Below are 16155 nucleotides of genomic sequence, written 5' to 3' on the forward strand. Positions count from 1 at the left end.
GAACTCAATTTACCATTATAATGTATAGGACACTCTACAATGTACTCCAAGATTGGATTTCCATTGTATCCTTTAAATGGAGATATTATAATTTATATTTACAGAAGTTGAATCCCAGCTCAGAAGAATTAAGTCAGTAGCCCAAACCTGTTCAAATTATAGTTGACATCAGGAAAATAAATTCTGATTTCCTGATTTGGAAGTCTGTGGTTTTCTTCAAATACAGTATTAGTAATCTGATAAGAGAAGACTGAAATGCAAATTTGAAGTAGTTTTCCCCATATGAATGGTGAACAGAGACCTAATCCTTTCAATTTAGTTTTATTTGGTATTAGCACTTTCACTATTAAAAGGATAATAAATGTGAAAATAAGGCTATAAAGATTATTTTCAATATTTTTACAGTTTTTAGACCTTTCAACATAAAATACGTAATAATACATTTGAATGCTTTATAAAATAAGTACAGATATTAGAATCACATGCCCGTTCTCTATGCTCTATAGGTGGAGTAATATAGGAATGGAATACCAAATTAAATTTGAATGATGACTAACTTCTTTTATAAATATGAAATGTAGGCCCAACTGCTTTACTTCTCTTTTTTTCCCATCATACCTCAGGCTTCATGGCCCATTACATGTTTCTTATTGCTCCTATAACAAATTACTAAAATTTAATGGCTTAAAGCTATAGCAATTGTTGATGACAGAAATTCAAAATAGGTCTTTCTGGGCTAAAATCAAAGTGAGACAGTGTTTATGCTAGAGTTTTGGGGGAAAATATGCTCCCTTCCTTACCTTTAATATCTTCTAGAGGCCACCAGGATTCTTAACTCATGGCCCCTTCCTCTGTCTTCATAGTTTGAGAAGGTGAGTATAGATATTACATTGCAAAACTCTGACTTCCTTTTCCACCTTCCCTTTCTCCTTTTAAGGAAGATTAGATTCATTAGTACCATCTTTCTAGATTCCATATATATATATACATAAATGTATATATATATATATATATGTTAATATATGATATTTGTTTTTTCTCTGACTTACTTCACTCTATAATAGGCCCCAGGTTCATCCACCTCATTAGAACTGACTGAAATGCTTTCCTTTCTAGGGCTGAGTAATGTTCCACTGTATGTATGTATGTATATATATATGTATACACAGTACAACTTCTTTATCTATTCATCTGTCAGTGGACATCTAGGTCGCTTCCATGTTCTAGCTATTATTGTAAACTGTGCTGCAGTGAACACTGGAGTACATGTGTATTTTTCAACTATGGTTCTCTTAGGATATATGCCCAGGAGTGGGATTATTGGGTCATATTGTAGTTTTATTCCTAGTTTTTCAAGGAATCTCCATACTGTCATCCATAGTGGCTATATCAATTTATATTCCCAACAACATTGCAAAAAGGCTTCCTTTTTTCCACACCCTGTTCAGCATTTATTGTTTGTAAATGTGTAGGGCAGCAATGGAGACACAAACATACAGAACAGACTTATGGACACAGTGAGGGAAGGAGAGGGTGGGACAAATGGAGAGAGTAGCATGGAAACATTTATACTACCATATGTACGTAGATAGCCAAAGGGAATTTGCTGTATGACTCAGGGAGCGCAAACCAGTACTCTGTGGCCACCCAGAAGGGTGGGGTAAGATGGGGTGGGAGGTGGGAAGGAGGTTCAAGAGGGAGGGGGCATATGTATACCTGTGGCTGATTTATGTTGATGTATGGTAGAAACCAATACAACATTGTAAAATAATTATCTTTCAATTAAAAATGTGAAAGTGAAAGTTGCTCAGTTGTGTCCGACTCTTTTCGATCTCATGAACTACACAATCCATGGAGTTCTCCAGGCCAGAATACTGGAGTGGGTAGCCTTTCTTTTCTCCAGGGGATCTTCCCAATTCAGGGATTGAACCCAGGTCTCTTGCATTGAAGGCAGATTCTTTACCAGATAAGCTACAAGGAAGGCCCTCAGTTAAAACTAAATAAATTTTTAACAAAGAAAAAAAAAAAGAAACCTGTGATTACATTGTGCCCACCTAGATAATCCAAAATAATAGCCCTATTTTAATATTGGTTGATTAGTAAACTTAATCTATCTGCAATCTAAAATTCCCCTTTTGCATGTAAGTTCACCAATTCACAGGTTCCAAGGATTAGGATGTATGTATCTTCAGAGTCCACTTTTCTGCCTTCTAAGTCCACTTTCACTCATTTTTCTGGAGTTATTTGACTTCTATTAAGGAATGAAAACAAGCATATCTCGGCATTGAATACATTTTTCCTTAGGGGCCCTTGTAACTTTTCTTTTAAACAAAGTACAGAGAAAATAAAACAAGTAAACCAGCAGAGATGGCAGAGGTATGGTTTCATGTGGGTAGCAGGAGTTTCATGTGGGTAGCAGAAGATTCGGCTTGAGTTAGGTTTCAACTCAGTCCACTAATTAAATGCTTAAGTAAAACTTCAGAGCCTTATTCCATTTGTCTATCTTGATTTCTGTCAGACACTTTAATCCATTCAGACCAGGAAAAGCTACTTAAGGACACAGACCTTCATTCTGTAGAATATGAAAACATAATGTTTTTAAAATCTATGTAGCTTTCCAAACAAGTTTTACCAGGTGCAGTTTCGATGTAATGTCTAAGATAGAAAAGGAAAAAAAAAGAGAAAAAAAATCTGGAGCATCTGTTTGAGTGGATCCTAAAATGCAAGTTTCATTTTCATTCATTTCAGGATGAGAGAATTGATTCAGGTGTTTATGAGGCAGACTCCTGTCTGTGCTTCTAAACTTCTATGTATTTTGTGTGCGTGACTATTAAGTCACTTCAGTTGTGTCCAACTCTGTAGCCTGCCAGTCTTCTCTGTCCATGGAATTCTCCTGGCAAAAATACTGGATTGGGTCGCCATGCCATCCTCCAGGGGATCTTCTCCACCCAGGGATCAAACCTACATCTCCTGTATCTCCTGAGTTTCAGGTGGATTCTTTACCACTAGCACCACCTGGAAAGCCCCTATGTATTTTAGGAGGTAGCTTTTAAAAGGTTATTATATTTTTTTTTCCTTGTTGCTGTTGTTTATTTGTTCAGTGTTAGTAGTTTAGTAGTCGGAAACCTGGACAATTCTTTAGGAGCTCCAGTTGGCTCTTCAGCATTACTCCCTTGAACTGCTGCAGTCTAACTCCAACTGTGTAGTTTAAGACACAGGTTTTTATCAACCGCATTCAGCACTTGTGGAACTCCATGGGTATGTAGAATAGTCATGCAAAGCAACTGAGAGGTTTGTGAACTGAGCTTTTGATGATTATCACAATACCAAAAAGGAAAAAAGAAACCTTTGCTTGTATTCTGTGAGTGCTTTTGTATGATTATTCTGCACTTGCCCAGCTGAGCTTAATGCCTAAATTTGCAGCATGTAGATTTTTCGGCGCAGTGGCAGGCACAAAGCAAGTGCTTAATAAGCTTTTGTTGAATTGAGTATCATTGCAAAGATAGTCTTTTTCTCATTAGCTGCCTGTCAATATTCTCTTTTCCTAAATAGGACTCCCTCTGCCTTCCTGTTTCTCTGTGCATGTAAACATAGAAACTTACAAGGGACTGTGTAGGGTCTCAAAGGAATTGGGAGGTGAAATCCAATCAACGGCCCAGCATGTTTTCACCACTCAATTGCATACCAACCTTGCTAACCTCTGCTATTCAAAGCATACCGTTAAGAGACGAATGAGATCTCACAGTCTCTAGCACACAGTAGGAACTCGAGTATTTTTTTTTTTTTCACTTGAACATTTTTCGGGGGGTGAATCAAAGAAGAACTCACAGAAGAAGTGGTTTCAGAGGATACGGAACATTTAGACAAGCTTATTTCATGGCGTTGACATTCCAGAGAAAGTCTTTACTTTTTGAAAACACTTTTCACAAAGATGTTAAGTCATTTTTGTAGCTTTTCATTAAGCTAATTGACTAAAATGTTTTGTTATTATACATATGTTTGTTCATGATTCTCGCTTCATGAGTAAACACATTCCTAGTTGCTTTAATGTTTTGAAGACCATGCAGCGTACTAAGGAATTTCTTAAATGGTGAAAAAGAGTAGTTTAAAATCACACATTTCAGCCATTTATTGACTTATTGAACAAACCTATCTTCTTATAGTTTCAAAGAATTAAGGAACTAAAAAGGATGTTAAGTATCATTTGCTAAAACTCTTTCCTTTTAAAGTTGAAGATGCTAAAATTGAAAGATTAATCTTTCCACCAGATTTTACACTTAGTATCAGAGGAAGTACTGGATTCATGTCTGCTGATTCTCTACTTCAGAGTTATATGCGAAAAAGACAATAAATATTAAAACAAGCTAACAAATGACAATTTAATATAAACTATTTTCAAGGCACTATCATTGAAACAGATATAATTGATACATACTGTTTATGAGGACTTTACACACTGGTTGAAAAATATGCAGTAACTTTTAAAATGTTAATACAACAGAAAAGTTATATTTTTGTACATTTCAATATGATTAAAAACTTAACAACAGCATTTTATAAATCAAGAAAAGCATATGGAATTCAATTTCCTATTTTAATTAATAAAGTTTTATTGGAACCTAGCCATTCTTATTCATTTCTGTATCTTTAACGGTTGTTTTTTCAGGACAATGTCAAAATGAGAAGTTGTGACAAAGACCCATGACCTACAAAGCCTAAAATATTTATTTTCTGTCCCTTCATAAAAAAAGTTGCAACAATGTGTCCACAATACAAAAGACCCACAATTTGTGTTTCAGAGCACAGTGTCTTATTTAGAAGTTTTCAGACAATAATATTTGCCTACATTACTAAAACTTTTGGGCTTTTGTCTCTTCTGTTTTCTGATATTTTTCACTAAAAAAATATGAGACAAACTTTTATTTTTAGATTAGAGTAGTTCTTGCAGTCGGAGAAGGCAATGGCACCCCACTCCAGTACTCTTGCCTGGAAAATCCCATGGATGGAGGAGCCTAGTAGGCTGCAGTCCATGGGGTCACAAAGAGTCGGACACGACTGAGCGACTTCTCTTTCACTTTTCACTTTCATGCACTGGAGAAGGAAATGGCAACCCACTCCAGAGTGTTCTTGCCTGGAGAATCCCAGGGACAGGGGAGCCTGGTGGGTGGCCGTCTCTGGGGTCGCACAGAGTCGGACACGACTGAAGTGACTTAGCAGCAGCAGCAGTTCTTGCAGTAGTTTGAATATTAAGTTCATTATTTTTTTCTCATTTTCAAAATCAAAATATCCTTATGAACCACACATGAGGAAAAGTGACAACACAAGTGAAATGAATAGCTACTATTTTAATATTATCATTATCGTTCTTTTGCATTACTGTGGAGAAGGAAATGGCAACCCACTCCAGTATTCTTCCCTGGAGAATTACATGGACAGAAGAGCCTGGCAAACCCTGGTCCATGATTTCGCAGAGTTGGACATGACTGAGAAGAAAACACTTCACACTTGTGATCTAGTGGACTAAGAATTATTAAGTATAACCTACATTCTTAGTTTCTGCAGAACAAATATATACAACAATGTCAAATATGTAACTGCATGCAAGTCAGAAAAAATACAATTATTTAACTTCTCCTCCCCCAAATAAGTGTTTTAATTAACCAATCCAAACGTCTCAACATGTTTCTTTTTACTACTCTTTCATCTGCTATTGACTTGAAAGAAAGAAAGGCGATTTGAAGTACAGAAGAACTTTAAGATGTTAGCAAAGGAAGATGCCCCTAAAAAGTTAAAAGACCTCATTAAAGTTTGTTTGAAGATTCTGCCAGACATATTTCAACTAATGCACTATGGAATCTTAGATATGTTTGTTCAGTAGCCACTGACACTGGTTCAAAATGTTTGCAGATTAATCAAGTACCTGTTCATTTGCAAGGAAAGATCTCCCAGTTTTAGTTCTTTTTAAAATAAAAAGCAAAAGCAGCACTCCTTTTAATTTAGCAATGTTCTGCTCCATGACTGTTTCAGTGCTTAATGACTGACAAAGAGAGTCATTAGAAGTTTGTTTGATGGACATAACTAAGTGAATTGGAAAAAATAGAAAAGCCTTTTCAGCCCATACAGAAATAATTGATGTGACTGAGACAGTTGTATGTGAGTTCCAGATAAGAAGACGATTTATGGAGAAACTATTGAAACTAAAAAGGAAGGTACAGATTTAAAGTTCCCAATAAAGTTGTCTGTAAGACACAGAACAGCATCCAACAGGGAAAGAGAGTTAACCTGTAGTTCTTTCTAGCGTCATTTTTAGGGTTTTATCCTCTTGCAAATGAAATCCTCAAAAAGGTCGTGTCACTAGGTTGATGGACTCCAAGGGGAAAGTTACTCCCTTGTTAACCTGATGCTGTGTTTTCTCTTTTACTGTAAATATTACGTATAATAGGATATTCCCAAAGTTCAACTATTTTCTTTCCCTTTTCAAAAATTAGCCACTGCCCTATTTAGAGAACACAATCCATTATTATTGTGCAGATTGTAACTTAGAGGATTTTGTTAATGCAAGTGGAAGGTCAGTATTTTTAACTGTGTCTGATTATGAGATTTAATATTTATTTATGGTGTGATGGTTATGTTTTAAACAATAATTAAGAATGGATAAAATAAATTTTTATTATTTTATTTTTGTGAATATGCATCTGGTCTTTATTGGCTTTCTTAGAAACTATAAATGAACTTTGTGATAAAGAATTTTTTAAAATAATTAGGCCCTGGAGATGTAATGCCAATGACTGAATTCTGGAAACAGAATAACATATTACTGTTAATTTCAGAATGAAATTTCCTCAAAAGTACATATTATTTATAGTGTATGCTATTATGTCAGTACTTTCAAAAAAGGAGGGCAGTTATATGGTTCTCTAAAATTAAAAAAAAATGAATCTGCAAGATAGAAAAATAAGACAGTTGGACAATTTGACATAAACTTTCTAGGCTTCCCTGGTGACTCAGATAGTAGAAAATCCACCTGCAGTACATGAGACCCTGGTTCAATCTCTGGGTCTGGAAGATCTCCTAGAGAAGGGAATGGCTACCCTCTCCGGTATTCTTGCCTAGAGAATGCCATGGACAGAGGAGTCTTGTGGGCTACAGTCTGTGGGGTCACAAAGAGTTGTGCACGACTGAGCGACTAACACTTTCACTTTCTAGATATTTTTTTTAAAAAAAGCTTTTTAGAAAATTGTCCCAGTCCTCTAATGGATTTAAAATGTATGAACTTAACTTTCTGTGAACTCTCTGAATAAAGCAGGATGATATCTGGCTTCTACTCCATATGTGAAGTAAAGTGGAGATTGTGATAACTTCTTATGTGACCTCCAGAAACCTGCTGGATTGCCTAGCTTTACATTTACTGTTTGGTAATTCACGTTTGCAATTGTGGAGATGAAATTTCACAAAAAGAAGAATGAATCAAATGTTCATCACCTTTTCCTGTCATGAATGCCTCACACCTTGCAATACTGTCATTAGAATGCAAGCCTGATTTCTGTCATCCACACATATCATAAATCCTCTCCTCATCTAAGCAAGGTGTCTTTTTCTTGATACCAAGTTTACCTGTATACCATTTTAACTACTGTTCATGTTTTCCAAGTTTAAAAAAATCCAAATTTTTTTTAAATCCAAAATATTAATAGGCAAATGTATGTACTAAATATGTTACAATGTGTATCCCCCCAGCACCCAACTTTATCCTTATTTGCTATTTTTGTCCTTTCAAGTTTATTTCTTGTTGTTCAGTCACTCAGTTGTGTTTGACTCTTTGCAATCCCGTGGACTGCAGCAAGCCAGGCTTCCCTGTCCTTTACCAACACCAAGAGGTTGCTCAAACTCATGCCCATTGAGTCAGTGATGCCATCCAACCATCTTTATCTCTGTTGCCCCCTTCTCCTGCCTTCTATCTTTCCTAGCATCAGGGTCTTTTCTAGTGAGTTGGCTCTTCACATCAGATGACCAATGTATTGGAGCTTCAGCTATGTTAATTTTATTTGTGGAAATGATCTTGGCAATCACATGTTCCTCATCTTGGGTGTATCAGAATTCCCGCTCAGGAGAGGAGGGTAAGAAGAGACAGCCATACTTACATACTCCACAGCATGAGGGCAAGGATAGAAGGGAGAGGACCTCTCCATTCATGTCCACTTCCCATGTGACCTCTAGATTTTGAAATAGCAAGTGAATAAAATTATATGAAGAATGGATAAGGATAATATGAAAAATAGACTGATTCCAAGTCTATAGTAGTTTAAAGCAAAGTCAATTATAATCCATTTCCATCAGCTGGGGCCTGGCATGAGTATCAAAGTACATCCCCTGCCCCAGGGATTGGATATTATTCAAAGTAACTTTTAAAAAACATTGTTTATTTATTTATTTTTGGCTGGGCTTGGTCTTTACTGCAGCGCAAGCTTTTTCTTTGGTTGTGACAAGCAGGTACTACTCTCTAGTGGCCATGGGTGGGCTTCTCACTGGGGTGGCTTCTCTTGTTGCAGAGCATGGGTCCTGGGGCATGCAGGCTTCAGGAGTTGTGGCTCGGTCCTCTAGAGTGTGGCTCTATAGCTGTGATGCCCAGGCTTAGCTGCTTTGCAGCATGTGGCATCTTCCTGCATCAGGGGACGAACCCATGTTTCTGCATTGGCAGGCAGATTCTTTACTACAAAGCCATCAGGGAAGCCCCAGAGTTACCTTTGAATATATATGTGTCGTCAAGTGAAAGTTTCCAGTGTGTCATAACGGAAACAAAAATTAATTCGTGAATGTCACTCTTAAATAATTAAACTTATAGATGTTCATGCTCAGTAAATGATTGGATGCAAATATTTTTTGAAAAATGTGGGTGTTATTTGTGTACCTATTTGTTTCACAAATAACCTGCCTTTAGAAAAACAAAATCAGTGCATGAATAGGAGACTTAGGTTTGAGATTTCACATGGATTTTTAAAATTATATTTAGAAACTTTGTAAATTATTGGACTAGACCTTTATTTTCTTGCAAAAAACAAACTTAAAACATAACGGGAGATAGTTCTCATTATATAGCTGTGGCCTGAGGTATAATACCTTTTATAGTATATGTCTTTGAGGGAGCTTAAGGCTCTTTGTAGAAGCTATCTCATTATTTCTCAGAGAATTTAAGTTAGTAAGGGATAGGTATTATTTTCTGCATTTTATAGACCCTGAGCCTAAGGCACAAGAGCCAGAGGTCAGCTAACTTTTCTGAGGTCAATAGGGAATCCATAAGGTTGTTTGGAATAGAATCTTTTTTTAATTTTTCTGTAGTTTCTAATATATATATATATATATATATATATATATATGTTTATAGGAAAAGGCAATGGCAAGCCACTCCAGTACTCTTGCCTAGAAAATCCCATGTTTGGAGGAGCCTGGTGGGCTGCATTCCATGGGGTCGCTACGAGTCGGTCGTGACTGAGCAACTTCACTTTCACTTTCACTTTCACGCAATGGAGAAGGAAATGGCAACCCACTCCAGTGTTCTTGCCTGGAGAATCCCAGGGATGGCAGAGCCTGGTGGGCTGCCATCTATGGGGTCGCACAGAGTTGGACACGACTGAAGCGACTTAGCAGCAGCAGCAGATATATATTTCTCATTAAACATACACACATGGACCAATGGACCCTGCATGTAATTCCCCAACAAGTTTTACTGTTTGCCTTGCCTTTGTGATTTCAATTTTATTTCTCTATTAATTCTTGTTAGTTTACTTCTAGTCTCTGATTTATTTTGTTTTGGGAAACTTTATATTATTAGGCATATTTTTTGCTTGCCATTTTTGCTGGCATCTTCAACTACTTTCCCTGAAGCATTTTTTTTTCAATAATAAGAAAGACAAAAAAACAGATAAAGGTTTTACATACATCTTATTCCTTTTAACTGCCACCCGACATCTCTCTTATACCATACCATTTTAAAAATTAGAAGCCTACACCCACTTTCTCCATGTCTCCTTATGTTTACAAGAGGTCTTTTACTTCCTCTGACTTAATCTCCTAGAACTGTTCCCCAGAGTTTAGAGGTTTTATAACAAAAATGACCTCCTAATGGATGAATCCAATGGACTTACAGTAATCAGTATTCTTTTCACTATCTCTGATGCCTTTGATAACAGAAGATTTTATTTGCTTTCCAGAAATTACCAGCTTCCTTGTTTTCTGAGTCTCAAAAGTGACTTGGTGTTCTTATTAGTCCTATATTTTATTCTTTGCCCCTGTTTTCAAATATGAAGTCTGTAATCAGCCCTCAAATATATATTATCTATCAAAATTATTTTAGAGATCTCAATCCAAGAAACCCCTTCTTTGCAATGCCTGCCTGAATTCATAAACAAGTTTCATGGAATTTTTTTTGGGGGGGGGATGCCTTTACGTGTTGGAAATTTAATCATGTTATATTTTTGGCTGTTTTTATATACCTATAAGATTTTGAGTTTCTTAAATATATAGAATTATTGTTGGAACATCCTTGAAACCCTGAGATACAATGGGACATCACAAATGTAGGTATAATGACAGCCAGTCAGCCACACAAGTTTGCTCTGTAATGGCCTTGCTGAGCATTCTTATTGCTGTTTCCCCATTCTTTCTTTCCTTCTTTTAAAAAATTTTTATTGGAGTATAGTTGCTTTACAATGTTTTGTTAGTTTCTGCTGTACATCAAAGTGAATCAGCTATGCATATACATATACCCCCTTTATTTTGGACTTCCTTTCCAATTAGGTCACCACAGAGGGACCTAATTAAACTTAAAAGCTTTCGCACAGCAAAAGAAACCATAACCAAGACAAAAAGACAATCCCCTCTCTTTTTTAGCATAATCCTCTGCCTTCAACATTTCTTCCTCCTACTCTTTTGTAGGGAATGGTCAGACCATGTCTTTAATCTCACCCCTTTAATTAGGTCATTTATTTGCCTAATAAAAATCTTTGATTTCCACCCCCTCTTGTTTATAATTCTCACACACATACCACTCACAATTTTTGTAAAAACTTTCTTGGAGACTTCATCTTTTAAGATTTTGTTTTTTAATGTGGACCATTTTTAAAGTCTTTATTGAATTTGTTACAATGTTGCTTTTGTTTTATGTTCTGTTTTTTTGGCCAGGAGGCATGTGGGATCTTAGCACGGGGACCAGGGATCAAACCCGCAGCCTCTGAGTTGGAAGGCAAAGTCTTAACCCCTGGACTGCCAGGGAAGTCTCTTGGAGACTTCTTTCTTGCATTACTTACTTAGTTTTCAAGCACATCTTCATTGTTTCAAAAAGCTGGGAAACTGACAGGCTTCCTTAAGCTCTTCTGCTTTTTCCTGTTTTGCATAGAAAATGAGTTTGCCTTTGCAAGACATGTCATTTGTCACCCTAGACAGAAAAGTCAAAAGCTCAAACACCTCAGGTCACTAGATATCTTCATACCATACTTTTGCATCTCAAGATGAAACCATGCTTCTGTGACTTTACAGGGAAATTCTATGAATACTTAAAGGACCATCTGGCTTCCTGAAGCAGTTTGACTTTCTGACTAAATATTCAATTGTAGGATTTCCCCTTCCTCTCTGTGCCTCTCATCACCCTGAGAAATATTAGAACTTGCTGATACCCACTTCCACCCTGAATGTTGATTCATTGGGTTTAAGTTGAGGCCAGATATTGGCACTGTGTTTTCTCACAAGTATTCTGGATGTTTCTAAGACACATCTAAGTTTTAGGAGTCACTACTTAAGCCACTGTACTTCAGAGTATTAGTCATTACCAAATTCATTATCTCTGTCACAGTTAACACAATGCTTACACTTCTGGTTTAGTCAATATATCTCTGGTATGTAAATAATATGTATTCTGTGTCATAACTTCTGCCATAAAGCCTATCTTCTCAATAGACCCAACCCGTAAATACTTGTCTGTCTCCCTAACTGTCTGCCTATCTGTCTACTCTGTTATCTAAACCTGTAATACATGTCTGATTTATTACTGGAATTAAAACTTAGTTCTTGCATTAATGGGTTCTCTTTCAGAATTCAGGTATCTGTACTATTTTGGTTCACATTACCAACTTAAACAGTTTGTCACAGATTTTTATTTATTTAAAATTATCAAAGTAGAATTTAAGAGATAGCAATGTAGTGTTTATGTTGTATGTAGAATTCTATTGGAATTTTTTTAAATGCAGATAAAAATGATAGGGCATTTTACGATCCATTGGGTAATATTTTTTATTTCAGATTTTATTATGTCATTTTTTCATTATTTTAGATATGATTTTAAATGAAAAAGCTTTTTTATGCCAAAAGGAAGTATTGATGGATCTGGGCATTTTCTAGTATATATATTCATCTTAGTATTTTAAAATTACAACATTTTCATTCTATCATTAAACTTAATATGTAACCTACAGTAATTCATGGGGATTAAAATATTCACAATTAAAATAGAGTACAGAATCTAGAAAGTAAAATGCACAGATTCATAGCAATTATTATATAATCCATGATAGAAAACAGTGTTTTATAAACATAGTCTATCTCCTGTCTGTGATATTCTAGTATTACTTTTAGTAGAACCAGCATTTAAGCACGGATTATGAGATTAACACCTTCATTCAAACATCACTTTCTTTTTTATATCAAAATGAAATGTTTTCTCTCATAATTTCTTATTTCTCTTTGTCAATCCATTAGCATAATTTACCTATTTCTGTGTTCATTTTGAACTTTCTCCTTGCATTAGTGGACTGATTCTAAAAGATTTGAGAATCATTAAAATAGAATTAAAAAGCCTTTGACCCTCTTTTATTTTTAATGTGATTTTCTTAATCCATTGCTATGTCTTGAAGTGATAATATGTTTTCATGACCCACAGCATTATTTTCTAAATTCAGCATTGTCATTAAAATTTTATTGTTCAGTATTATTTGCTAAGTGGCTTCTATGTGCAAAGCAATTTGGTTTTAGGGGACTGTCATTAATTCCATTTCTGGGGTGATACTGAACATAATTCACAGACAGTTTGCAGTCAATTGGGAGTATAAATGGGAAAAAAAGAAAGAAAAATATGCACACATAAGATAAAGCATGGTAAATACAAATTGATTTCATATTTATTAAGAAATAAGGCAAACTATCACAATTATACTATTCTAAAGCAATGTGAGATTATAGTGAAAAAAGGAAAATGTTTCTAGAGATTTTGTTGCTAGAAAATTTGGGCCCATGGTGTGTATGATGTTTATCCTAGTAATATTTTGTAATTGTTTTAAAATACTGCAGTTCCAATTCAGGGAAACATTATAAAGAAGAGAACATGCTTTAAATGTTTCCAACAGAATTCAGAATTTCTTAAAGTTTGATTTTGAATTAAATGAAAAAGTAGATTTTATATAGACTATACACTCTAATAAGTACATTGAAGGAGAGGTACTTGGTTAGAAATATGAACAATAGACAATATTCCTGGCCAGTCTTCTATCTGAGACAAAATAAAGGGAAGTTTTTTGGAAGCATGTGTTTGTCTCTAGTAAGACCATTTTATAAATTTTGGTGGAACTGTCACAGATCTTCTTAGCTTTCCCACTAATAGTCTATGGTATGTAGATTAGACTTAACGTTTTAAAAATTCTACTGGTTCTAATTGTGTTGGGTGATTTGTACCACTAGTAAAAGTGCAGAAAAGGTTTGTTATCTTTCTCATTATTCTGGCAATATTAGTTTTATCTTTATATTAGAAAAAAACAGTCTGAGGTATAGGTTCAAAAATCTGTACATTTATACCACTTTCAAGTCATATAAGAAGGTAATGAATACAATTTGCCAAGAATAATATGAAAGAGATATTATAGAACCTTTTATATTGGTTCTACCCCAAAATATTATGTGTACATATATCCCTGACAATGTATGGCATTAATTTGTTCCCTTAATGAGCCTAAAATGTTTCTGTTTTATTATGTAGTTATGATAACCTTTAAAATCCATATATAGTAAGTATTCTATTCAGCCAACATTAGTAACATATTATATTGTGATGTCCAATGGGTAATATTTTCAGTACTTTAAATACTACTTAAAAATGGTATATGATGTTACTTTTTTGAGCAAATTGTGAATTAGTTGTAGTAAAAATACATAGAATTCAACTTTTTTAGTTTATTTTAAATTCTCTGGTTAATGAAAGTCTTGTCTGTTATTTCAATACTACCCTTACACTTTTAGGGTCAGTAGGTAATATTTTTAATATGAATGAAGTAAGAAATGTATTCCAATATGTTAGCACTTCATCCGAATTCTTATTTATCAGCTGTACCTTTAATAGTTGAAGTCAATTCCCAGAACACTTGATTTTAAACCATCTGCTCTAAGGACAAAGTATTTAAAAATAGTCTTCTTACGATGGATTAGTTCTATAGTTATTGCTTTCCAAAATCACTGACCTTTGTTTTTATAAGGAGTTTGTTTGTGAAAAACATATTTGAAGTGAAGACTTCAGAATAGAAAAGTGATGACTGTGTGGAAGTACCATATCAAATTTAAATGTGTGTTTCAGTAACATTGCTGTTTTCTTATCTCTGTTACAGAAAGGAATATTCAGTTTTTCCATAATAAAATCTGAGCTCAATGTATTGCCTCAGAAAACAGAGTTAAGCAAATAAATTTCAGCATTATCGTATTAACTTATTCTGTATTGAATTAGTTGTCCGTCAACCTTAATGTATGTAATTTATGTATTTTTTAAATAAGATCATTTACAATCTTATACCTTAGTGACATTCAGAATCTTTTCTCTTACAGCCATTTCGTAGAGTGACGTTTTCTGTTGTGAGTCAGCCTCAGGACCCACATCAGGGGTCACTGCAGAGTTGCTATGACAGCGGGCTGGAGGAGTCAGAAACACCAAGCAGTAAGAGTTCATCAGGGCCAAGACTGGGTGCCCTTCCACTCCCAGAGGACAACTATGAAAGGACCACGCCGGATGGCAGTGTTGGTGAGGCAGAGCATATGGAAAATGGTAGGGGCCAACACAACACCCACACACACTCACGCTAGGGAGCCGTAATAAGTAGGCTCTTGAAGGTCAGTCTAAAATCAAAATAAAATAGCCGACACCAAACCTGTTTTCTTTGAAATAATCAATATTTGCTAAAGTATAGAAATGCCAAATAAAGGAACATAATTCTCTAGATTAAATTCACTGACCTTGCTCCATCATTTTAAACCAGCCTGTCAGAAATAAACACCTTTACAAATAAATCAGAGTAGTACCTGTTATGGGAAAAACTAAACTAGTGTAATACCTAAACTATAGCCACTGAGAAAGGTCTTGTGTCACTGTTTTCTTCTATTCATTTTCGTCATGCAACTATTTCTTCAATTGTAATTGTCCAGTCTTGGTAAAAGGAAATGACAATAAACACACCTGGCTCTGTTCTTTCGTCTCCTAGGTATTTAGAAAAGCATTTTCAGACCTCTCCTTTTCAAGTGATAACAGAAATGGAGTCAAAGGAGGAGAACAGTATCATACTATTCTCCAAAATAGACTGTGAATGCTATTAGAACTCCCCTCTCATTTAATTATAAGGTTTCTCTCTCTCTTTTTTTTTTCTTTTTTTTTGCAAGGGAAAGGGAGGAAGGAAGATTATAGCACCCTATATTCTTATTCTGTTGTGAGATGATTCTCATAATTACCACAATCAGCCTGTGTACACTTACCTTTAAGCTACAGTGTTAGATTGCAAGTAGTGCTTATGACACTTTTCACATTTGTTTCTGTTCCCAAAGGTTGTAAGTAAATGCCTGAAGAATAGATTTATGTCAAATAATGGAGTGGTGACGTTCTTGCTAATATATAAGAAGAAATTTGGTTATATGCAGAGAGAGGAAGAGGAATCACACACATTTTTATCTCTAGTGAAACCTTGAAGTAAATTTATGTCTTTCACCATTCCATCCCCCAAGTGAAATAAGAAATTTTAACTTTTTGTTATATACCAGTTTCTTGAGTGACAATATGTAAATAGAACCTATTACTGCGGGAAAAAGTCTTTTCTTCTGGAAGCTTACGTATGAATATTAAAATCTAGCATTAGAGAGTAA

The 16155-nt window shown here is 35.1% G+C and overlaps 1 protein-coding gene across 8 annotated transcripts in view; it reads left to right on the forward strand.

The window, feature by feature from the left end:
• PCDH7 (protocadherin 7) overlaps positions 1–16155 on the forward strand; it is a 475887-nt gene that overhangs the window by 213235 nt on the left and 246497 nt on the right. For 3 of the 8 annotated variants that reach the window (XM_061419861.1, XM_061419864.1, XM_061419868.1), the window contains one exon: positions 14854–15070. The exons of 1 other annotated variant lie outside the window; for it this stretch is intronic. In XM_061419861.1, the coding sequence (XP_061275845.1) occupies positions 14854–15070 (217 nt within the window). The remainder of the gene's footprint in view (positions 1–14853; positions 15071–16155) is intronic. 4 more of the 8 variants (XM_061419863.1, XM_061419866.1, XM_061419865.1 and 1 more) reach the window with 2 other exon arrangements.

Source organism: Bos javanicus, chromosome 6, assembly GCF_032452875.1.
Source record: "Bos javanicus breed banteng chromosome 6, ARS-OSU_banteng_1.0, whole genome shotgun sequence".
NCBI classification, from domain to species: Eukaryota; Metazoa; Chordata; class Mammalia; order Artiodactyla; family Bovidae; genus Bos; species Bos javanicus.